This window comes from Rhinopithecus bieti, unplaced genomic scaffold, assembly GCF_001698545.2.
Source record: "Rhinopithecus bieti isolate Rb0 unplaced genomic scaffold, ASM169854v2 scaffold_46235, whole genome shotgun sequence".
In the NCBI taxonomy this organism is placed as follows: Eukaryota; Metazoa; Chordata; class Mammalia; order Primates; family Cercopithecidae; genus Rhinopithecus; species Rhinopithecus bieti.
In genome coordinates this window covers 1,805,671-1,827,490 of record NW_016819762.1, presented here as the reverse complement: position 1 = coordinate 1,827,490, position 21,820 = coordinate 1,805,671, and the positions used below count along the sequence as shown (strand labels likewise).

Sequence of the window (21,820 nt, the reverse complement as noted above, 5' to 3'; positions counted from 1 at the left end):
TCTTCCTGAAATTTTAAATACAAATTGAGGGGTACTTTCTTAAGAATTCAGTATTTTTTTTTTTTTTTTTGAGACAGAGTCTCCCTCTGTCGCCAGGCTGGAGTGCAATGGTGCAATCTTGGCTCATGGCAACCTCTGCCTCCCAGGTTCAAGCAATTCTCCTGCCTCCGCCTCCCAAGTAGCTGGGACTACAGGCATGCACCACCACGCCCAGCTAATTTTGTATTTTAGTAGAGACAGGGCTTCACCATGTTGGCCATCATGGTGTCAATCTCTTGACCTCGTGATCCACCCGCCTCGGCCTCCCAAAGTGGTGGGATTACAGGCGTGAGCCACTACACCCAGCGCAGTATTTGTTTCTTTCTTTTTTTTTTTTTTGTTTTGAGACGGAGTCTCGCTCTGTTGCCCAGGCTGAAGTGCAGTGACCGGATCTCGGCTCACTGCAAGCTCCGCCTCCCGGGTTTATGCCATTCTCCTGCCTTAGCCTCCCCAGTAGCTGGGACTACAGGCACCCGCCACCATGTCTGGCTAGNTGTGCCTGGCCCTTTTAGATTTTTTTTTTTTCTTTTTTGAGACAGAGTCTCCCTCTGTCGCCAGGCTGGAGTGCAATGGTGCAATCTTGGCTCATGGCAACCTCTGCCTCCCAGGTTCAAGCAATTCTCCTGCCTCAGCCTCCCAAGTAGCTGGGACTACAGGCATGCACCACCACGCCCAGCTAATTTTTGTATTTTTAGTAGAGACAGGGTTTCACCATGTTGGCCATCATGGTGTCAATCTCTTGACCTCGTGATCCACCCGCCTCGGCCTCCCAAAGTGGTGGGATTACAGGCGTGAGCCACTACACCCAGCGCAGTATTTGTTTCTTTCTTTTTTTTTTTTTGTTTTGAGACGGAGTCTCGCTCTGTTGCCCAGGCTGAAGTGCAGTGACCGGATCTCGGCTCACTGCAAGCTCCGCCTCCCGGGTTTATGCCATTCTCCTGCCTTAGCCTCCCCAGTAGCTGGGACTACAGGCACCCGCCACCATGTCTGGCTAGTTTTTTGTATTTTTTTTAGTAGAGATGGGGCTTCACCATGTTAGCCAGGATGGTCTCGATCTCCTGACCTCGTGATCCATCTGCCTCGGCCTCCCAAAGTGGTGGGATTACAGGCGTGAGCCACCGCACCCAGCGCAGTATTTGTTTCTTAAAGTGACTCCAGGACTAGCCCCTGACTGTGTATGTCATCATTTCTGTTCTTTCCCAGGTCCTTGCTGCTTACTCCTAACCACGAATTTGAGTTGCTCATGGTGTGGTCAAGAGTGACAGAGGACCCTGAGCCATAAATGAAAGGGATAAGCCAGGAAGAGAGAGAACACAGAAACTCGTGCTCCACACAACCCAGGAAGCCATGCAGGCCAGACTTGCCCAAACATGGCCATTCGAAGAAACAGCACTTGGTTCTGCTTTTGCTGTGTTTGCTCCAAACTTCCCAGATTCCCTACATCAGGGTGTGGCGACACAAGCCATTTGGCTTTCCACTCATTTTCGAGGATGAGGGGTGTATATTTTTTGCACTGCAGACCAGTAACCTTCATGTAACCTCAAGTCTCCGGCCTTCTCCACCCTCTGCAGCCAGTGAGGCCTTGGAAGACAAAGGGCTCTGAGCTCCCACAAGGTAAGGCTTAGAGGATCTTCTGACGCTCATTCGCCCATGACACGTAAGTGAATACACTCTGTTTTCAAAATGATTTTTTTTTAGTGCTTAGTGTCACTTAAGGTTTTGGAAAAAATAAAAATAAATCACAAACAATTTAGTCTTTCAAAATGACCTAACTGTCCAAACGACAAAGTTCAAAGAAAAGATACCTTTTGACTTTGCTGCATATTTGCTCTCTTTGGTTATGGTTTCTGGGAACCTTTTTTAAGTTGGGTAGACAGAAAAACAATGAGTACTTTGGGAGGCCAAGGCAGGCGGATCACAAGGTCAGGAGATCAAGACCATCCTGGCCAACACGGTGAAACTCCGTCTCTACCAAAAATACAAAGATTAGCTGGGTGTGGTGGCACGCACCTGTAATCCCGGCTACTAGGGACGCAGAGGCAGGAGAATCACTTGAACCCAGGAGGCAGAGATTGCAGTGAGCTGAGATGGCGCCACTGCAGTCCAGCCTGGCAACAGAGTGAGACGGTCTCCAAAAAAGAAAAAAAAAAAAAAAAAAAGAAAGAAAAAAAAAGAAAAGAAAAAGAATGAGTAAAATGTTTGATGAGAAATCATGCTGTCCAACAAACATTTACTGAAAAAAAATTGAGTTGGATAATTCTGAGTTCTGATTCTACTACTTATTAGCTATTCATCTCCAGGTAAGTTAGGAATCTCTCCGAGCCTCAGTTTTCTTCCTGGAGAATGGGGCTAACTTGATACACCCAACAGGGCTGCGGTGACAATCACTATGTCATGAGGCTCCTTGCATGGTGCTGCCAGGCAGCAGGAGCCTGGCCAAGCAGGGCAGGACAGTGAGGTGCGCTGTTCTTCAAACGGCAGGTGCAACCAATGGATCATGAAATCACTTTTGTGGCTCGTGACCATCATTATGTCTTTTATATGAACCAGAATAGAATGGATATAATAGAAAATATCAGGGCGTAGAAGCATGGAGTAATATTGTGTTGTGAGACTTTTGTTTCTGTGCATGTGTGTGCACCTGCACAAGTCCACACTAAATCATGCTGCAAAGCAGAGTTCCAATCAGGCATTGCCCCGGCCAACATGGGTTTAAAGTCCCTAGGAGAGGGTTCAGGAACTCAGGATCTGGCATATGGGATTTGCTGTAAATTCCATTTGAATCCTGGCTCTGCTGTTTACTTTTAGTTAAGTGGGTTAAGCTCTCTGTGCCTATTTGAAAATATGTCAAATGAGGATGACACAGAATTGCTGTGAGGATGAAGTGGGAGATGGCAAGGAAAGAAGCTAACCATGTTATGGATTCCTCAAATGTTAGGAATTCTCACTACCTGTGTAACTTGTCTGCATGCAACTATCACTAAAGCACTGGATCTAAGAGGGACAAGCCCCTGTTCTCACGCAGGGCTGAGAACCAGTGTCAGTTGCCTGCTCAGGAAATGCAAAGCATTAGTGGGGTACTGACAGTGGTCAGGAATGCCACTAAGACTGGGGTGGGGGAAAGCCAGAAAACAAAGCAATAGCCTCACCTTTTGTTCCTTGTGAAAAAAACATTAGATTTCTCTCTTAGGTTGTTTTTATTGTGCATTTTTTGTTTGTTTGTTGCTGCTTCACTATTTAAATTTACATAAACAATTTGGTTAAAGGAATTCACCAAGGATCACAAAAATAGAAACAGAAGTTAATAAGCCAAGTCCTTCTAGAATAGTGAGTAGCAATAATACCCTAAAGGCCTCTACCCCAATCCTTAATTAGAAATAGTTACTATTTTTTGAGCATTCCTCAGAACCCAGAGTAGGACCACAAACATGTTCTCATCCAGTAAAATCTTCACAGTAAATCTGTGAGTTAGTAATTACTAGGCTTGGTTTAAGGATGAGGAAACTGAAGCTTGGAGGCTAAGTGACTTCATTGAGGTCACATTTGTATCAGGCAGTGCTGGAATAAAAATGTGGGTCGTGTTGACGCTTAGAAGATGCTCTGAAAGATTCTATCCCAGGTAGTCTGCTGAATGATTTCCTGGGTCGTATTAGGCATTGCACAGTCGCTCTAGACTATGTTACTTTTTTTCAACCAACATTGAGCCTTGGAGACAAAGCCATACAAAGTTAAAAAAGAAAGCTTCTATGTTTACAATGCTTGGAGATCAGGATCTACATGGATACAAAGCTTAGCAGTGTTTTGTAAGCATGCTTTCTGAACTACATACATAGAGCATTTGCTCAAAAGTAGGGTGGAAACTTATGGAACTGAACCAAAACCTGGTGATGTCAAGGTATATTTAGTCTTTGCTCAGATGTGCTTCCAAAACATTACTGGCAGAGCCAAGAATCATCTAATGTTACTTCTTTATTTAGAGTTCTTTTATGTACACAAGCACACAACTATTTCTTATTAAGAAGCATTCAAAGTAATGCAGGGCACGTTCCTAGAACCTTTCATCCAAGGATATAAAAGTACTTTACAGACATGCCCATTATCTCTGCTGAGAAAACCTCATTTGGCCCATTTTTGAGATGGGCATAACCAAAATATAAAACTTGAGAACTTATACTCTCATTTTCTACTGTAAGCACTAAGTCATGCTTCTAATAGCCAGAGGGAATCTAACGTGCTAAACATTTCTTCCCATTTTATCCTGAAAGGGATACTTTTGTTCTTTAAATTAAAATAAAATTGTGGTAAAATACACATAGCATAAATATTACCGCTTTTGCCGTTTCAAAGTAAACATTTCAGTGATCTTAAAGACATTCACATTGTTTTGTAGCCATCACCACCATCCATTCACAAGATGCCTTTCATCTGACAAAACCAAAGTCCTATGTGAAATACTGTAACTCCCTATCCCCCACCTTCCCTCAGCCCCTGGTGGTCACCCTTCTACTCTGTGTCTCTGTGAATTTGACTAGTCTAGGTACCTCATATTAGGGGAACCATCTAGTGTCTGTCCTTTTGTGACTGGCTTATTTCACTTAGCATAATGTCTTTAGGGTATATCTGCATTACAGACTGTCAGGATTTTCTTCCATTTTAAAGCTGAATAATTCCCCATTGTATGGATGGACCACGTTTTGTTCATCCACTCATCTGGTGACGGACACTTGAACTATTTCCACCTTTTGGGTACCATGATGATCATGGATGTACGAAACTCTGAAATCCTGCTTTCAACTCTTTCTGGAAGTGGAACTGCTGGATCATGTTAGCTCTCATTTTTTGAGGAACTCTATACTGTTTTCCAAAGTGGCTGTACCATTTTACATTCCCACCAACAGTGCACAGGGTTCCAATTTCTTCACATCCTCAAAATTACTTAATAGTAATTCCAATTGTTTTAGAGGTCAGTGCTAGGATAGCCATAACTATAGTTGGTCTAAGATAAAAATCACGTTCTCCTTCCCTTCCAGTGGCATGTTGTCTATGCTTCCTAATAAACGGGCATTGAAGAGTTGTTTATTTCCACATGCCCAGAAAGTTCATTTCTGCCTGGGTTTTACTCTTGTCTCCTGTGTTTGTCTTCTCCAGAATATATGTGTGTGTGTGTGTGTGTGTGTGTGTGTGTGTGTGTGTGTGTGTGTATGTGTGTGCTCCTCAGCTCCTCCCAATGACTACAGAGTGTTAAAAAAAAAAAAAACCCACATTAAAAGAAAACAAACAACCCAGTCATGTGTAGAGCTGAATATGCGGAAATGTTAAAGTGAAGGACAGGATGGAACTGTGAGGCCCGATGGAAGCCACGAGGCCCCACAGCTGCAGACCCCGCGCCGGCCTGGACAAGGTCTATGTTGCTCACGCCTATACACCTGGAGAATAGTAATTACTCAATGAATACTTTCTGAATTTATGTTAAATATGAACCAAAGCAATGACAGGAGCTCTTATTGTACAAAGAATCCAATCTCAAGAATACTCCTTGAGAGTCACACTTCTGCAAAGGAGAAGAAAAGAAAATAGAATCAGAGTCCAGAAAGCGATGGCCAATTTAACCCTCCACCATCAGAGCAAACACTCACTGGGTCTGTGTGAAGAACACCATGCACTCTTACAACAGTGATCGTAAGAAAGATAAAGATGAAGTGCAGAGAGATGGAATTCCTTCTCTCATGTTCTTCCTTGCTAGTTTGTAACAACCTCCTGGTTAAAATCATTCACCAAGAGCTAGATTCTAAAAGTCACCGCAAAGCAACTATAAGTTTTTTAATTCTCACAGCCCACAGTTTCACAGAAAGCCCTTCATGAAGGTAATCACCTTTGAGAAGGTAGCTTTAGTTCCTACAACAAAATTCCAACATTAAGACACTTAAAATCTACATCTCCCTATAGAAACCTCCCCAGTGCTAAACAAAGCATGCATCATTTTGTTCTTTATGGTTATCAGTGGATAAAACTGTGGCATCTTAGTATAGAAACCTATCTGGGTAAGTTATTCACACACACACACACACACACACACACACACACACGAACAAAGCCAGATATCTAATGAAAATACCTGTTGAAAATATCTGCTCATAAAAACATGCTCTACTGGGTGAAAAAAAACAATCCTTTCATCCAATTAAAAAAAAGCAATAAAAGTAAAAGCAATTAAACATAGTAGCTCTTATAAAAGGGTTAGGTAAGGACGCTATGACTTGCATACCTGAGGTATGATTGACATTTTCTTCCTTAAATCGTGAAGTCCAATTTCAGTTGTCAAGATCTTATCAATCCAAATTTTACCTTCGGGTTCTGACAATCTAAAAAGGGCCGAGATGAGGGAACTTTTTCCAGCTCCGGTTCTTCCCACAATGCCAACCTACAGAGAGATCCAGGAGGCAGGATTTAAAAAAAAAAAATCACAAGATGCAGCAAAACTAGGAGAAAACTTTCGGTTTTTGAAGAAGAATTAAGGACATTCTATATTGAGTGTAGTCTAAGACTTTCCCAGCCTCAGCACTGATGACCTTCTGAGCTGGATATGTCTTCATTTTGGGGGCTGCCTCAGGCATTGTGGGAGGTTTGCTAGTATCCCTGGGCCCTACTGCATAGATGCCAGGAGCACACTCCCAGAATGATACCACCGAAAATGTCACTGACAAATGTCCTCTGGGGCAAAACTGCTCCTGGTTGAGATCCACTGTTCTAAAAACGAGTTAAAAATAACAGAATTCTTTTACTGGCATTGAAAAGTCAACAGTCTCCTAAGTGGCCCATGAAAAGGCAACTTTTAAATTAGCTTTACTGGCAGGATCTGAGTAATTTGAATTTCTGATAATTTCACAGGGATACTAATTCAAGACAAAGGTGTCAGAAGTGACATAAATGAGTATTCATTCTTCCAGAGTTCTATTATTTAATATAACATATTCTTTGGTAGAGAAACTTCCAAATATTAAATATCTGACTATATTTTGTCTCAAAAGGAAATGTTTTAAAATTCTGAAGATTGCAGTGTCTTAAAAGACACTAGCAGCCAAAAAACACATAACGAGATCAACAACAACACAAATAACATTTGCCGTTTACGTAAGGCCTTTCATCAGCACAGTTCAAAAGGCATTCTACAAAATAATTAATACTTACAATTGTCCCTTGAGAAACATTTGTGTCAAATATCACTCCTCTATTAAAGCCAAGACAGAGAGAAATGAAGTGCATGGCCAATACGATCAAAGAATCAATAAAATGCAGGAAAAAAGGTGGGGGCAATACCTCTATATTGTAAAAACTGGCTTTCACATGTGTGCATATAAATCTGTATGCAGAAACTGGCCTCTGCACAACGACCTTGCCCACCTGCAAATTTCCTGGTGGGAACTTCCCAAGAAATGATATCCTCCTTATTTAGGAATCTGGAGTCAATGAAGGACATAAAAGATGCCTTCAATGATTTGTCGATTATTTAATAAATTTTAAAACTCACTGCAGAACTTTACTGGGCACTGGGTATGTGTTGGGAATGTTACATATTACCTCATTTGAACACCTCCATATCTGTAAAGTCAATAATGGCATTTCCACAAGGAATTTTATCTTTAAAGATATACGTGTACAAAATATAAAATGTAAATGTTTAAAAGTGGCTTTAGCTAATTGTATTACCTTTGGAGTCATATTCTACCTTATGGTAAATCCTAGTTTATACTTTATAGGTGGCCCATTTTCTGCACATAGGTACATCTGGGTGTGTGTGTGTGTGTGTGTGTGTGTGTATATATATATATATATATATACACACACCAATTTGAATTTCTGAGATAATGTCACAGGGATATTAATTTCACAGGGATATTAATTCAAGACAGAGGTGTCAGAAGTGACATAAACGAGTACTCATTTTTCCAGTGTTCTATCATTTAAGATGACATATTCTTTGGTAGAGAAACTTCTAAATATTAAATACCTGACTATATTTTGTCTGTGTCACACACATACACACACACACACATACAGTGTGTGTGGCTCATGTGTGTTTCTGAGTAAATCAGCACATACCTAGACACAGACAAATGCTGTGTTTGTGAGAATGTGTGGACACTCACGTTATCAGCTCTATGGGAAACTGATCCATCTGTGCAAACCTGGACATTTGTTGGCTATTATTGGTAGATGGCCGGGATGGACTCCTTAAAGGTAGGGACACTGAGGGCTGCCTACAACCATGAGACTAGGCACTCCACACTCAGGTGAGGATATAATCAGCAAAAGGCAACCAAAGAAAACCTGGCTCTGGTTATTTCTCTTTTCCAAGTCATCAAAATTACAGTCTCCAAGTCTTTCACAAGTCACCAATGGGTTTTACCAAATCCTATGGAGAATATCACTAATATCAGTAAGTTTACATTCATAACACCAAAAAGACACTTAGTCTTATTTTAATTGCTTTGCAATTGACCCTTTTTGCTTTCCCAACTGGGTCAAGAGGGATCTCTTTGGGAAAACATTAGACATTTGTACGTGGGTCTCTCTTCATATATGAAACTCAACATGATCAATACCCAACACCCCCCTCAAAACAGCTGCTGCTTCTGACTCCTCCATTTTAATCCAATAAATTCTTCCCCAAGTTCACAGGCCCAAAACACGCACCTCCCAGCTTTCCCCAACTCCAAGCACTAAAAATATTACTTGTTCTGTTTCTTGACTCAATACCCTCTTTTTAATTTCTGCAACCATTACCTGAGTGCAAGGCTGCATTAACATCTGAAAAACAAAAACGCTTTTGCTAGTTATAATCAGTGCAAGTGAATTTGAAAAATAAATAAATGCTGGCCACAACCCCAGCAATCTGACAGAATCCTTGTCACATGTTAATACCTTTTCTTTCTGAACTTGAGTGTGAGTTATCTACATTCCTAAAGATATAATCTCATATATTTAGGCAAAATGAGAATATGAACAGGTTATTGTAATCTATTTTCATTTATTATTTAATAAAAGTACTTACTTCAGTAGCTACATATTACAGTATATGATTATTTATTCAACAAATCCCCTATTTGTGGATGTTTAGGCACCAATATTTCGCTATTGTAAATAATACCATGTTAAATATGTTTGAAGCTACATCTTTGCAAACAACCTTAATTAGTTTCTTAAAATAAATTCTTAGATGTGGAATTGCTGAGGAACAGGTATGAACATTTTCAAAGGAGGCTGTTAAGTGATGCCAAACTACCCTCCAGAAATATGATACCAATTTCTACTCCCACCTGTATCCCTGCAAAGTCACTAAGCAGGGTGTTATAACTTTGTTTTAGTCAACATTAGGTTGATTCTACAAAGTGGAATCACTTGCCCCATCACATCTTGCCAGTAGTACATAAAATCAATTGGCTTCAGGCCTTTAGTGTCTTCCCCGTGCACTCAATTCTCAGATGAAACTTCCGAAGTACAGCTCTCTGCCTGGCACTCCACACTGGGAAACCTCCTCCACAAAACAGTCCCAACTAACCTTTCCATCCTTAGCGCCATGAGCTGGCTTGAGTTTGCAGGGTGGCTGTGAGGGCTAAGCATGCACATGTGTGTTATTCACCTGGTAGTTCATGCCCCTGTACACTCAGAGGTGCCTAATTCTTCATTCACATCGAATCATGGCATTGAGCCTTGGCATATGCCATTGTGCCTTTCACATGAATTTCGACCTGCTGAAATTCCAACCACCTTCCAAAGTCTTTTTCAAATGCATAATTGCATTAAAATCCTCCACCTGTCCCCAGGTGGATTTCTCCCACACTTAATGGCTGTCGTAACACCTCTTCTAAACAGCCATAAAATCTGTGAACTCCTTCTGTCTTACAGAGCAGCCATTTATATGCTACTTGCTTTCTTCTACTAGGCCATATGTGCTGTGGACAGGACCTATATTAGAATTAGCTTTGTATTATTTGTATCACCTGTGGTGTCCTGCAAAACAGAGAAATTCCCCAGAGAGCTGAGCATTTAACTCAGGCTTGAAACACTTATGGGAAATCTGTTGCCATACTGTTCAGGTATACAGTAAGCTAGGTGTTTTACACCTCTTATCTTGCTTAAGTTATACAACTCTAATGGTTAGGCCCTATCCCTTGCATTTTGCAAAAGAGAAAAATAGAGACTTAGTAAGACTGATTAAATCATCTGAAATAACTGAGCCCCTAAGTGACGGAATGGGACTGAAACCCAGGTCTGCCTGCCTCTTGCCCATTCTGCTGATGGCCTCCAAATCACTTGGATAGCCTGCCTCTGTATTCCCTTGGTGTAGCTAGAAGGGATACAGCAGGGAGAAGTGTGGTTGTATTTAAAGGCACTGGCCTGCCACACTGGTCCTATTGTCACACATTTAATGCATGCTGTGGACATGGATGAGTATAAAAAGGTGGCTGGGACAAGAAGATGACTACTTTGAGCCAAGACAGTACCTATATTAGGGTGGATTACAGCTGTTGACAGGGAGAACTGGCACCCACAGAAGAGGCTGGGAGAAAAGCCTGCAGCTACGTTAGACATGGGGCACCTGGGAAACAGGCCAGACAGACCTAGTGTACTGTCTGGGGCAGCGAGACTCATTTTGATCCCATCAGTAGTGAAGGGAACTCAAACCCATGGCTGTGCTGAGCTGGTATGAGGACAGAGACTGCTATTCAGGGAAGGCTGTATGGTGGGATGAAAACTGTGATAGAAGACAGAGATGACCGGAAAGGTGCAAATGAATGCATAAATGTGGAATCACACAGAATTAAATTGTAATGCAAATTCATAATTTGCAGAATATAAAAGTTAAAAAAAAAAAACAAAAAACAAAAAACCTGTCAGGTGGCACTTGGCCCAGGACTATCCAGAGTCTCATGTTTAGTCATAAGAGGGGCTGGGAAAATCCATGAGCTCAACTTCAAGTTGTCAAAGGAAGTTTCTTGGAAATCACAGATTATTAGTCATCAAAAATTGTTTAGCGGAGAGTGACGGCTTTACTGCAGGGGCAGGAGTGGGGGTGGTTCTTGTCCCAGTGCAATTTTAATCAAAAGGGTGGGGTGGGCCTGAGAGTCTGCATTTCTAACATGTTTCCAGCAGAGGCAGGTAATGCTGATCCCGGCCCCTGAGATGAGCAAGTAGGCAGGGGAAGTGGGACAATCTGGCTGTGAGAGGAGGGGTTTCTCAGCAAACATTAATGTAAAAAAGGAGAGAATATAAGAAACTAATATTTTGCACATTATAGCAAGGTCTAGTACACATCTGTAAAAATGTATTATCCAAGTAATAGCTCTGAGCAAGGGGAAAAAAAAATAACCAAAATCAATCTACCTCTAAAGATGAAAAATGCTTTAAAATGGCCCAGTACTCTCTAAAATGATTAAATCAACCACAAAATCATCTAAACGAAAAATGCAGCCAGTGTTTGGAGTGTAACCAGGAAGCTTAGGGTGGTAGATACCTCATTTTAGTTCTTTCTTTTTTACTCGCTATTTCTTCCATGAATTAGAAACCTACTTAGCGCCTATTACTTTTGCCTATTTATTATAATGTCCAGGAAATCTGAGCAGATGAAGCAATTGAAAGAGAATGAAGCCCTGTTTCTGCTGTGTGGACACATTCCTACATCCCCGCCGGAACAATGCCCCTCTCCATCAGCTCCAACAGCAAAGGGACTGCCTGAGATCCTGGGGCCGCAGGCAGGTGTGGAGGAGACAAACCCTGAACATACACAGGCAAAGTGGAACCAACTCACCACGATGTTGCCTGAATGCTGTCTCTGAATACACAAATGAAGCTAAAGGTGACACTGTGAGTGAACCAGGACACAAATCGAAAGCCAAGTGGGGTCGGGCGTGATGGCTCACGCCTATAACCCCAGCACTTTGGGAGGTCGAGGCAGGTGGATTGCTTGAGGTCAGGGGTTGGAGACCAGCCTGATCAACATGGTGAAACCCCATCTCTACTAAAAATTCAAAAATTAGCCAGGTGTGACAGCGGGCACCTGTAATTGCAGCTACTCGGGAGGCTGAGGCAGGAGAATCGCTTGAACCTGGGAGGCAGAATGAGCCAAGATTGCGCCACTGCATTCCAGCCTGGATGACACAGCGAGACTCTGTCTCAAAAGCCAAGTAGTTGTAGCTATAATCCAGTCTTCAAATTCAATTTACCCTCCCACATTTCAGATCTCAGGTAATCCTATGATTTGGGATGGTTTTAAGATGGAACACTATCAATGTGGGGATATAGGTTGTTTTCTAACTTGTACAACAGAGGTTTGTAGATAATTCATATTTTATGGCTTCAAGGAAAATTTACAACGTGGCCAAACTAACAGAATGATATTGATCAGGTAGGACCTAATAAACACATTGTCTGAGAGTAAGCAGACATCCCCCTGGCATCATCAGAACAGAATCTGAGAAACCTTGCCTTCAGCAAGAGCTATAGATGATGCTGCCTGCAGAGTGGTCTCCACCCTCTTCACACTCACAAGGACGCTGGGTAGATAATGACGAATCAGCTTTTGCTGCTTCCCTGGGTATTATCTGGGCATGAATCTGTACATTTATTTTTCATGGCACAAGGGTATCATTCATTCCATTATGACTATAGCCCATTAAATGTGTCTGTAGAAGGAAGAGCTGAGAAGAAAAAGAGCAGTTTTGAAAGTATCTAACACTGACACCCAGAGAATGGGCTGTTGGAGGAGCTGTTGTGTGTGTTTTGTTACTGATTTCTTCATATCAGTGCATATCCCTCACTCTCACAGGCACCTATCATGTGCCCTGCAGCATGCCATTTTCTGGGGGCACAGAGATGAACATAAAATGCTCCCTGAATTTAAGAGACTCAGGGTACTGTGAGATGCTGACCCGGAATTATAAATCATGCTATCGTGCTATCTTCTTTAAAAAAAAATTGTGGTAAAATACACAAAAGTACTTTATGTACTCTTTAAATTGTGGTAAAATAACATCAAATTGATTATTATAATCACTTTAAAATGTACAGTTCAATTATATTAAATATATTCATATTGTTGGGCAACCATCACCATCATCCATCTCTAAAACTCTGTTTATCTTATAAAACTGAAACTCTATACCCATTAAACACTAACGCCTATTCCCCTACCCTGCCACCCACCATCCTACCTTCTGTCTCCATGACTGACTACTCCAGGTACCCACTTGTAAGTGGAATCTTCTAGCACCGTCCTTAGGTGTCTGGCCTAGTTCACTTAGCATACTGTCCTCAGAGCTCATCCATGTCACAGCATGTGTCAGAATCGCCTTCTTTTTAAGTCTGGATAATATTCCATTATGTGTGTGTATCACATTTGGTTTTTCCATTCCTCGGGCAATGGACACTTGGGCTGCTTCCACCTACCGCTCACTGCAAATAATGGTGTTATGAACACGGGTGGACCACAAATGTTATATTAAAGAATCTGGCCAGGCATGGTGGCTCATGCCTGTAATCCTAGACATGATTTGGGAGGCTAAGGTGGCTGGATCACTTTAGCTCAGGAGTTCAAGACCAGCCATGGCCAACATGGCAAAACCCGGTCTCCAGTAAAAATACAAAAATGAGTTGGGTGCCATGGTGCACACCTGTAATCCCAGCAATTGAGGAGATTGAGGCAGGAGAATCGCTTGAACCTGGGAGGCAGAGGTTGCAGTGTGCCGGGAATGTGACATTGCACTCCAGCCTGGGTGACAGAGCAAGACTCTGTATCAGAAAAAGAATCTATAAGACGATGTGGAGAACATAGTTTCAAAGAGGCAGAGATGTCTGAACTGACTGAAAAAGGATGCACACTAGGAGCAAGGCAGAAAGGTGCTTGGGGAGAAGGAGAGCACCCTCAGGACAAGGGCTGTGTGTCCATATTGGGAGTTGTAAGGAGAGGGGTGGGAAGGGGAAGAGATTCTACTGTCTTGTTTGTTCTGGTGTAGTTCCTTCAAGAGGCTGTCCTAGTCCTAGCCAAGGGCCCCAGGCCACATGTGAAAGGGACATTGCTGGTAGACTTAGGTGCCTGCAGAATGAGCTCACAAACCTCCAAACAGCCTCCCAAGCCCCTCCTTGCTTTCCTTTCACTGACTTTGAGTGAGTCTCTGGTGCCTTTACTGCCTCCAGCTTGGGGGTCTGATTTCTGAGCACTGATGGGATCATGGGATCTGGGTCTTCCCTTGGGGCTTAGAGCCACACAGGTCCTGTCAGGGTGGGCCTGGGGCTCATAAGGTTGCAGCAGCTGCTCACCCAGGCCAGGAGCTGGCCATGTAAGGATCAGATCTGTGATCAAACTGTTTCAGAAAGAACGAGTTTGCAGTGAGAGGGATGGGGAGAGAAAGCAAAACACAGGTTAAAGGAAGGCAAGAAAGACTAACGAAAGGGCCTGATATGGTTTGGCTGTGTCCCCACCCAAATCTCATCTTAAATTCCCACATGTTGTGGAAGGGACCCAGTGGGAGGTAACTGAATCATGGGGGCAGGTCTTTCCCGTGGTGTTCTCATGATAGTGAGTGTCATGAGATCTGATGGTTTTATAAAGGGAAGTTTCCCTGCACAAACTCTCTCTTTTCCTACTGCCATCCACAGAAGATGTGACTTGCTCCTCTTTGCCTGCCATCATGATTCTGAGGCTTCCCCATCCACGTGGAACCTTAAGTACATTAAACCTCTCTTTCTTCTGTAAATTGCCTAGTCCCAGGTATACCTTTATCAGCAGCGTGAAAACAGACTAACACAAGACCAAAGGACTGAGGAGGAGAAAGGCTGGAACAGAAGCTGCAGCAATGGAGAGGAAGAGAAGGACTTGAGAAATGCAACAAAGTAAAAATCAACAGAATCAGACATGGGAGTGTTGGTGACACAAAGCCAGAGTTGACTTCCAGGAAAAACCCATGAGTAATTAGGTGTCAAACAGAGTATCCTGGGTCACGTTAAGCTCCAGCCCTGAGGCCCGGGGCCCACCAACCACAATAAAGCAGTTCACAGCATGAAGAAAGAATGTTGTTATCCACATTCCATGGTCAGTTTCCAAGACAGGTTAACCTATGTACCGCTAATCCCCTTCACACATCCACAAGGAAGACAGCAAGCACACAAAGCACTAAATCTTCTGAAATTGAGAAGAAGGCAAGATGCTTTAAACAAACCTTTTCTCGTGATTTAATGAGTGCTGTCAGATGCTTCAGTACCAGAGGCCCATCTAGACTGTACATGAAGTTCACATTGTCAAAGATGATCACTCCTTCATGGGGCCAGGTCGGTGGTGGGCGTTTCTGATATTCCCAAGGTGCTTCTTTTTCAAGGTCTGTGTATTCAATCACTCTTTCTACTGAGATCATCTGAAAGAAATATGACATCCCCAGGGGTTAGGAATGGAGGGTGTCATTTATGGATGTTAAGAGACTGTCAATGAAATGTTCTTCTTCCATACATAGTTGGCTAAGGAGAGAGGCAGAAGACAGATGAGGATGTTGATGACTTACAAATTTGGTTCATCATTGTGTAACACCTTCACTTACAACCACTTCCTTCAACATCAGGTTAAAAGAATGAGAGAAATGAAAGCTTAGATTTTATTTATCCACTTTTCACATCTGTATTAAAGGCAAGAAAATTTTGTAAAGGAAAAGAATACTCACAGCTACTAATCAAGAATATTTTGCTGGCTGGGCGCAGTGGCTCATGCCTATAATCCCAGCACTTTGGGAAGCTGAAGTGGGTGGATCAGCTAAGGTAAGGAGTTTGAGACCAGTCTGGCCAACATGGTGAAACCCCATTTCTACCAAAACTACAAAAATTAGCCGGGTGTGGTGATGCATGCCTGTAATCCCAGCTACTCGGGAGGCTGGGGCAGGAGAATCACTTGAACCCGGGAGGCGGAGGTTGCAGTGAGCCGAGATCGCACCATTGCACTCCAGCCTGGGCGAGAAGAGCAAAACTCTGCCCCCTCACCCCCACCCCCATTAAATAATCTTTTGCTATAGAAGGATCACCTGATATAGATGGGTTAAATTGGATGACCACGAAACCTCACTGTAATAATTACTCAACTTTTGCTCCATGGGAAGAATGAAAAGATTTTTAGGTTTATTGTTTTTCTCCCTTTAGGGGAAGGTGCAAATATTTAAAACATTGATTAAAGCCTCCTATACCACCATAAACTAATACTCTTTGACTAACACATTCCAAGAGGTGGCTTTCTGTACCATGAAGGCACACCAGCAAACCTCAGGCCTTCCTTCCTTCTGTTCATCACATAAGAGAGTAAATACTGGAACTGGGAGAGGAGGAGACCCATTAATTAAATATAAACAACCTCAAAATCCTGAAATCTTCTTTTACCAGGAATGAGGAATTACCCATTAAGAAACAAAAATAAACAGGCTTCTAAGAAATTAGCTTATATCCTCTCTAGAATTTCTGAACCTCCCTCCTACAGAGACATTTATTACATCTGAAAAAGCTTGTGATAAATATAAAACCTGCTGACATAGCAACCATAAGACTCAGAAAAAGATGTATATATTTTATTTTACATTAACTTAAAACAGATGGAGGAAGGATCTTAAAAAAATCTGTTAGCAAAGATGTAAAAATTACAGTTTTAGTATTTTACATAAGAATGGCTTTTATACCTTTTAATGGCAAGGAGACTTGAAAAGGCAAAGAACATGAAGATAAATATTACCATATTCTCAACTTCGGCACTTTGTCGAACACACCACTGAAACATCCCCATGAGTGTGAGGGCATAGGACAGCGCCAAGCCCACCTGCCCGGCATCCAGAGCTACATAAGGAGAAAGAAAGGAATAAAGTCAGTCTCACTTCAAACCTAAGCCTGGCTCCTTCTGCCACTTACCAAGAGGAACCCTTCATAATGTCAAAACAATTCTCATATAATGACATTTATAGCTATACTTTTACCGTATGTTGCTTGAGATCAAGAGACAATGGGGAAAACAACACTGTATATTCAGAAAAATTATTAGATGATTTTATGAATTCCAACAGGATCGACATACATTTAATTAACCACATTATATATGCAAGAAATAATGTCATTATTCAGATATTCATTACTATGGTTTCAAAGCCCATTACATTATTCCACTTTCTATGTGCAATGCAACCACGGCTGGAAACCACTAAAAACAAAGCAATAGGTGGTAAGTGCCAACGCTTTTGAGACTAAAATACTACTCTCCTTGTTCCATTAATAAGTATTGTAATGCACCGTTGTTACTGGGGTGGTGAACTCATGCCATGCTTGTCTGGTACCCACGTGGCAGTGAAGATAATACTCTTTCCTGCTGAGAATTTTTCTCAACCTCATGCACCACGCAACTACAAACAACAGATACAAGCAGTTGGAAAGCTAGCACCACAAGCTGGACAAAATGCTTCAGAATAAATTGGTTCTCTCTTCGCAACTACCAGACGCTAACAGGAATGTTCAGAATCTCAACTGCGCATACCTCAACCCATGCAAAGAAAGATAAAAGAAACCCCTCAAGACCCAAATGACCCCTTAAATGAGTCACACTGCTGAATCCTATCCAACGTGACACACCGTAAATGATTTAAATATACCTCATTAGGACCAAACAGTATGTAGTATTAGACGAGGTGGCAAGAGTGTAATTTAATAACTGTAAACACAGCTATCAATTGTAATCATACCATACATAGTTATTCACATCTGTACTTACTTTTTGCCAGAATCAGGGACCCAAAGGCAACGATGATGACAAACATGGCACAGATGGCATCCAGACGGACGGCAAACCAGCGGGATGTTGTCAAAAACAAGAACCAAGCCTCTGAATTTGAGAATGGTAACAAGCATGATGAGTAAGTAGAACCGTATTAACTGCATGGGATGTGAGAGTGCGTTTTGCTCAGTTGAGCTACAGAAGATGTTTACATGGAGTTGGGCAGCCAAGTTGCACACCCAAGGAACCTGTAGATTCCAGAAAGCTAAGTGATACAGGCGCTATATGATACACATACACAATGGTATACAATGGCTTTGAGTGAAGATGAATGCAAATATGAAACCCAGGAATATGATCCTAATAAAGAACTGAGAAAAATAGTCTCATAAGGACATCTCTTGCAGTGCTTGAGAGGTACTTATGTGAAGTGCATCTCACGCGAAGTCCACCCACGCACATGGTTGACTGTTCCAGTTCTCCAATAGCAGAGTGTAGTCCCAATTTACTTCTCCCACCTTCCACACTTACCAGAAGGCCTGCGCACACTATTGCTTAGGGACTATATCAAAATGACCTCACTAACAGGATTTGCATGTAGTTTTTTGTTCGTTGTTTGTTACTTCTTTTTTCCTTTTAGCATGTGGTTTTTAAAGTGCCATTTAATCAGCAAGATAAAATAAAGATTGGAATGATGGATCCAAATTTTGTAGATTTGGTGGAAATTCTGAAATTTCCAAATCGAAAAAATCTTTACTGATGCAAGGGTCAGCAAACTACAGCATGTGAGCCAGCACTTATTTTTGTAAATACAGTTTTATTGAAACACAGTCACAGCCGTTTGCTGATGTATTGACGTCTGCTTTCGTGCTACAGCAGCAAAGGTGGTTAACTGCAACAAAGACAATAATGGCACACAATGCCTAAAACATTTACTAGGTGGCCTTTTGCAGAAGACGTTTGCTGACAGAGCCACAGGCCATGCATGGTGAGAGAAGGACCCTGCAAGCCAGTCAGGAGGCACAAAGAAGAAAAGGATAGCAGCGATTCCGAGAGGAGTCCAAGCCCAGAAGAAGGGGATGGGCAGCGGGGGAGAGGAAGATGCGCAAAAAAGCAGGATGTGGGGCTGGGTCCTAAGGTGCCAGCCAACAAGCTCATCGGACCAGGAAAGTTCAGACAGACAAAGCAGCAGATCCCGTCCTTCGAAACCATTTCCAGAAATGGACAGACCTGAATGTAAATCCTGGTGTGCATCAAACAGTTCCTGACACCTCTCTTCTGCTTTGTACGCCCGGATGGTCCAGAGGCCCTGGAGAGAAGATGATAAGTGGGAAAACACTGGACTCCGAGCTGGGGAAACAGAGACAGAGAAAACCGCTCAGTGAGGCTGGATGCAGGGAAACCAGCGACCTCCCAAGCTCCATGGTCACACATCTACCAAACAGCACACGCAGGCTTCCTTGGAGGCTTCATGTTTCAAGGAGAAATAAATGCTCCCAATAGCCTGCCACTCTAATCTCAAGCTCCTGCTCAAACCACACCTCATATAAGGGGCCTGGAAATAAACGTTTTATCTTTGACCACATTCAAATCTAGTTATAATTCTTTCCTTCCTAACTCAGTCTTGCAGTCTCTCCGTACTCTTCCCTGACATCTCTTTGGGCAGAAATGATATTTCTGATTTTTGAGCCAGTAGGATTTTTAAAAACAATTCTCTATTACAAGTACTTACTATACTGAATTACAATTAGCCATCTATGTGTCTGTCCCCACCTTAAATTAATTTCTCAAGGGTCAGCTATAACCATTGCATCCTGGTAACTGAACGGTACCTGGCACAGGACAGGTACTCAGTAAGTAAGTGAACAGACAGTCACGTCCCTGCATCCTGGGGAATCTTCTGTGCCCACTCATGCTGGAAGAATCCTTTATGAACTCCATGGACCTGGGTGCTGCAATACCCTTGTGCCGTGCCCAAGGAATCTGCCCAGCCAAGATGTCTCTGAATGGTCTTAACACTGGCTCCAGGAACCTGATGGATGTTTTTGTGACTACTGAATACTTGTCCTGATGTCTGGAGGTCTCTATGGCATATGCCATTGCCTTTTTCAGAATCTGAGAATCTGACTGTGGTCTCAGTGGGTTCATTGCCTCTACAGAATTTTAAAAGGTGAATTCTCTTTTGTGTGACTTCTTTTTTCTTTGGGAGCTGGATGTCCCGTGAGGTTCACTGACCAGTTGCTCCACCTTGGGCCGTTGTGTTTGTGTGGTGTTATTTTATTATTATTTTTTGAGATGGAGTTTTGTACTTTCATCCAGGCTAGAGTGCAGTGGTGCAATCTCGGTTCACTGCAACCTTCACTCCCACTCCCCACCCTACACTGGGTTCAAGAGATTCTCCTGCCTCAGCCTCCCGAGTAGCTGGGATTGTAAGCACCCACTACCACTCACAACTATGTTTTGTATTTTAAGTAGAGACGGGGTTTTGCCATCTTGGCCAGGCTGGTCTCGAACTCCTGACCTCAGGTGATCTGCCAGCCTCGGCCTACCAAAGTGCTAGGATTACTAGTGTGAGCCACTGCGCCTGGCCTGTTTTTTTTTGTTTGTTTGTTTGTTTTTTGAGACAGGATTTCACTCTGTCATCCAGGCTGGGTGTAGTAGTGTGATCATAGCTCACTGCCACCTCAAATTCCTAGACTCAAAAGAGATCCTCCCACTTCAGGCTTCCAAGTAGCTGGGACTAGAGGTGCGCACCACCATGCCTGGATAATTTTTGAGTTTTTCATAGAGATGAGGGTCTTCCTCCTTCCTTGGCCTCCCAAAGTGCTGGGATTACAGGCAGGTGTGAGCCACCATTTCCAGCAGGCCATTGTGTTTCAAGCACACAGTCTGATGACTACCAGGACATACCTCCCTCCTGCATGGCAGGGGACATGCAGGCTAGCTACTTTTGGGCAGGGACGAATTCCTGAGAGTTTCAATTGCCCACCATGAATGAGGCTGTACTGGGGCAGGTGGATGTTGGGGACACGTGACCCAGCACAATGTCTTTAACATTCTTTTCTGGGATAAACAATTTATGCTTTATAATTAGCAAACACTGACTTCGTTACCTGTGAAGCTCCCAGAGAAGACCCTATTAGTAAAACACGGGGTGTCTGGGAGAATTTTTTTTTTTTTTTTTTTAAAGACACTGCTTCACTCTGTCGCCCAGGCTAGAATGCAGTGGTGTGATCTTGGCTCACTGCAGCTGCAACCTCCCAGGCTCAAGTGATCCTCTCACCTCAGCCTCCTGAGTAGCTGGGACTACAGGTGTGCCACCACACTCAGTTATTTTTTTTATTTTTTGTAGACACTGGGTTTCATCATGTTGCTCAGGCTGGTCTCGAACCCCTGGGCTCGAGCAATGAGGCTGTCTCAGCCACCCAAAGTGCTAGGATTACAGGTGTGAGCCATCGCGCCTGCCCAATCTATCTTACAGGTGGTGGTTACATACGTTTTATAAAATCATGAGGGGGTAGAGTGGGAGTAAGGGGTGGAGGGAGTGGAAAATTTAAGAGAAAAACTCTAACTCATTTTCTGGGTCGGACTCTTAGTCCAGCATCCTCCAGCACCCACATGCCCATCTGTGCTACAGCTGACTCAATACCGGTGTGCCCACTGTACACACAGGCACTGCACATTCGGAGGTGCTGGGGTACCAGTGTGTCAAGACATGGGGGTTCCACATACATCAGAGTCCAGAGTTCACAGTTCTGGAAGTGAAGAAGGAGCAGGCCGCCAGGTATGAGACACTGGGGTTCTGAGAAAGTGGGAAGCCCTGGGTTGGGGAAGGCAGATGGAGCTGCAGATTACTGACTGTCCACCCATCCTCGGGGCTCTTTCCTGGCTGATACATCTGACTGGGGGCACTATCTTTTAGGGGCCCTCTCCTGTGATAGTGCTTTAACAATCCTGTGATAGTGCTTTAACAATCCTGTGATAGTGCTTTAACAAACC

The 21,820-nt window shown here is 42.9% G+C and overlaps 1 protein-coding gene across 2 annotated transcripts in view; it reads right to left on the bottom strand.

Annotated features, from left to right (window-relative positions):
- The window catches only part of ABCC4 (ATP binding cassette subfamily C member 4 (PEL blood group)), a 304,207-nt gene that overhangs the window by 39,353 nt on the left and 243,034 nt on the right, over positions 1-21,820 (bottom strand). Inside the window, exons 22-27 of one of the 2 annotated variants that reach the window (XM_017859219.1) lie at positions 19,052-19,171; positions 17,819-17,929; positions 16,796-16,896; positions 15,255-15,446; positions 6,305-6,460; positions 5,288-5,590 (exon numbers count right to left, since the gene is read on the bottom strand). In XM_017859219.1, coding sequence (XP_017714708.1) covers positions 5,504-5,590; positions 6,305-6,460; positions 15,255-15,446; positions 16,796-16,896; positions 17,819-17,929; positions 19,052-19,171 — 767 coding nt within the window. In that variant the 3' untranslated portion in view covers positions 5,288-5,503. Of the gene's footprint in view, positions 1-5,287; positions 5,591-6,304; positions 6,461-15,254; positions 15,447-16,795; positions 16,897-17,818; positions 17,930-19,051; positions 19,172-21,820 lie in introns of those variants that run through there. The other variant, XM_017859218.1, reaches the window with a different exon arrangement.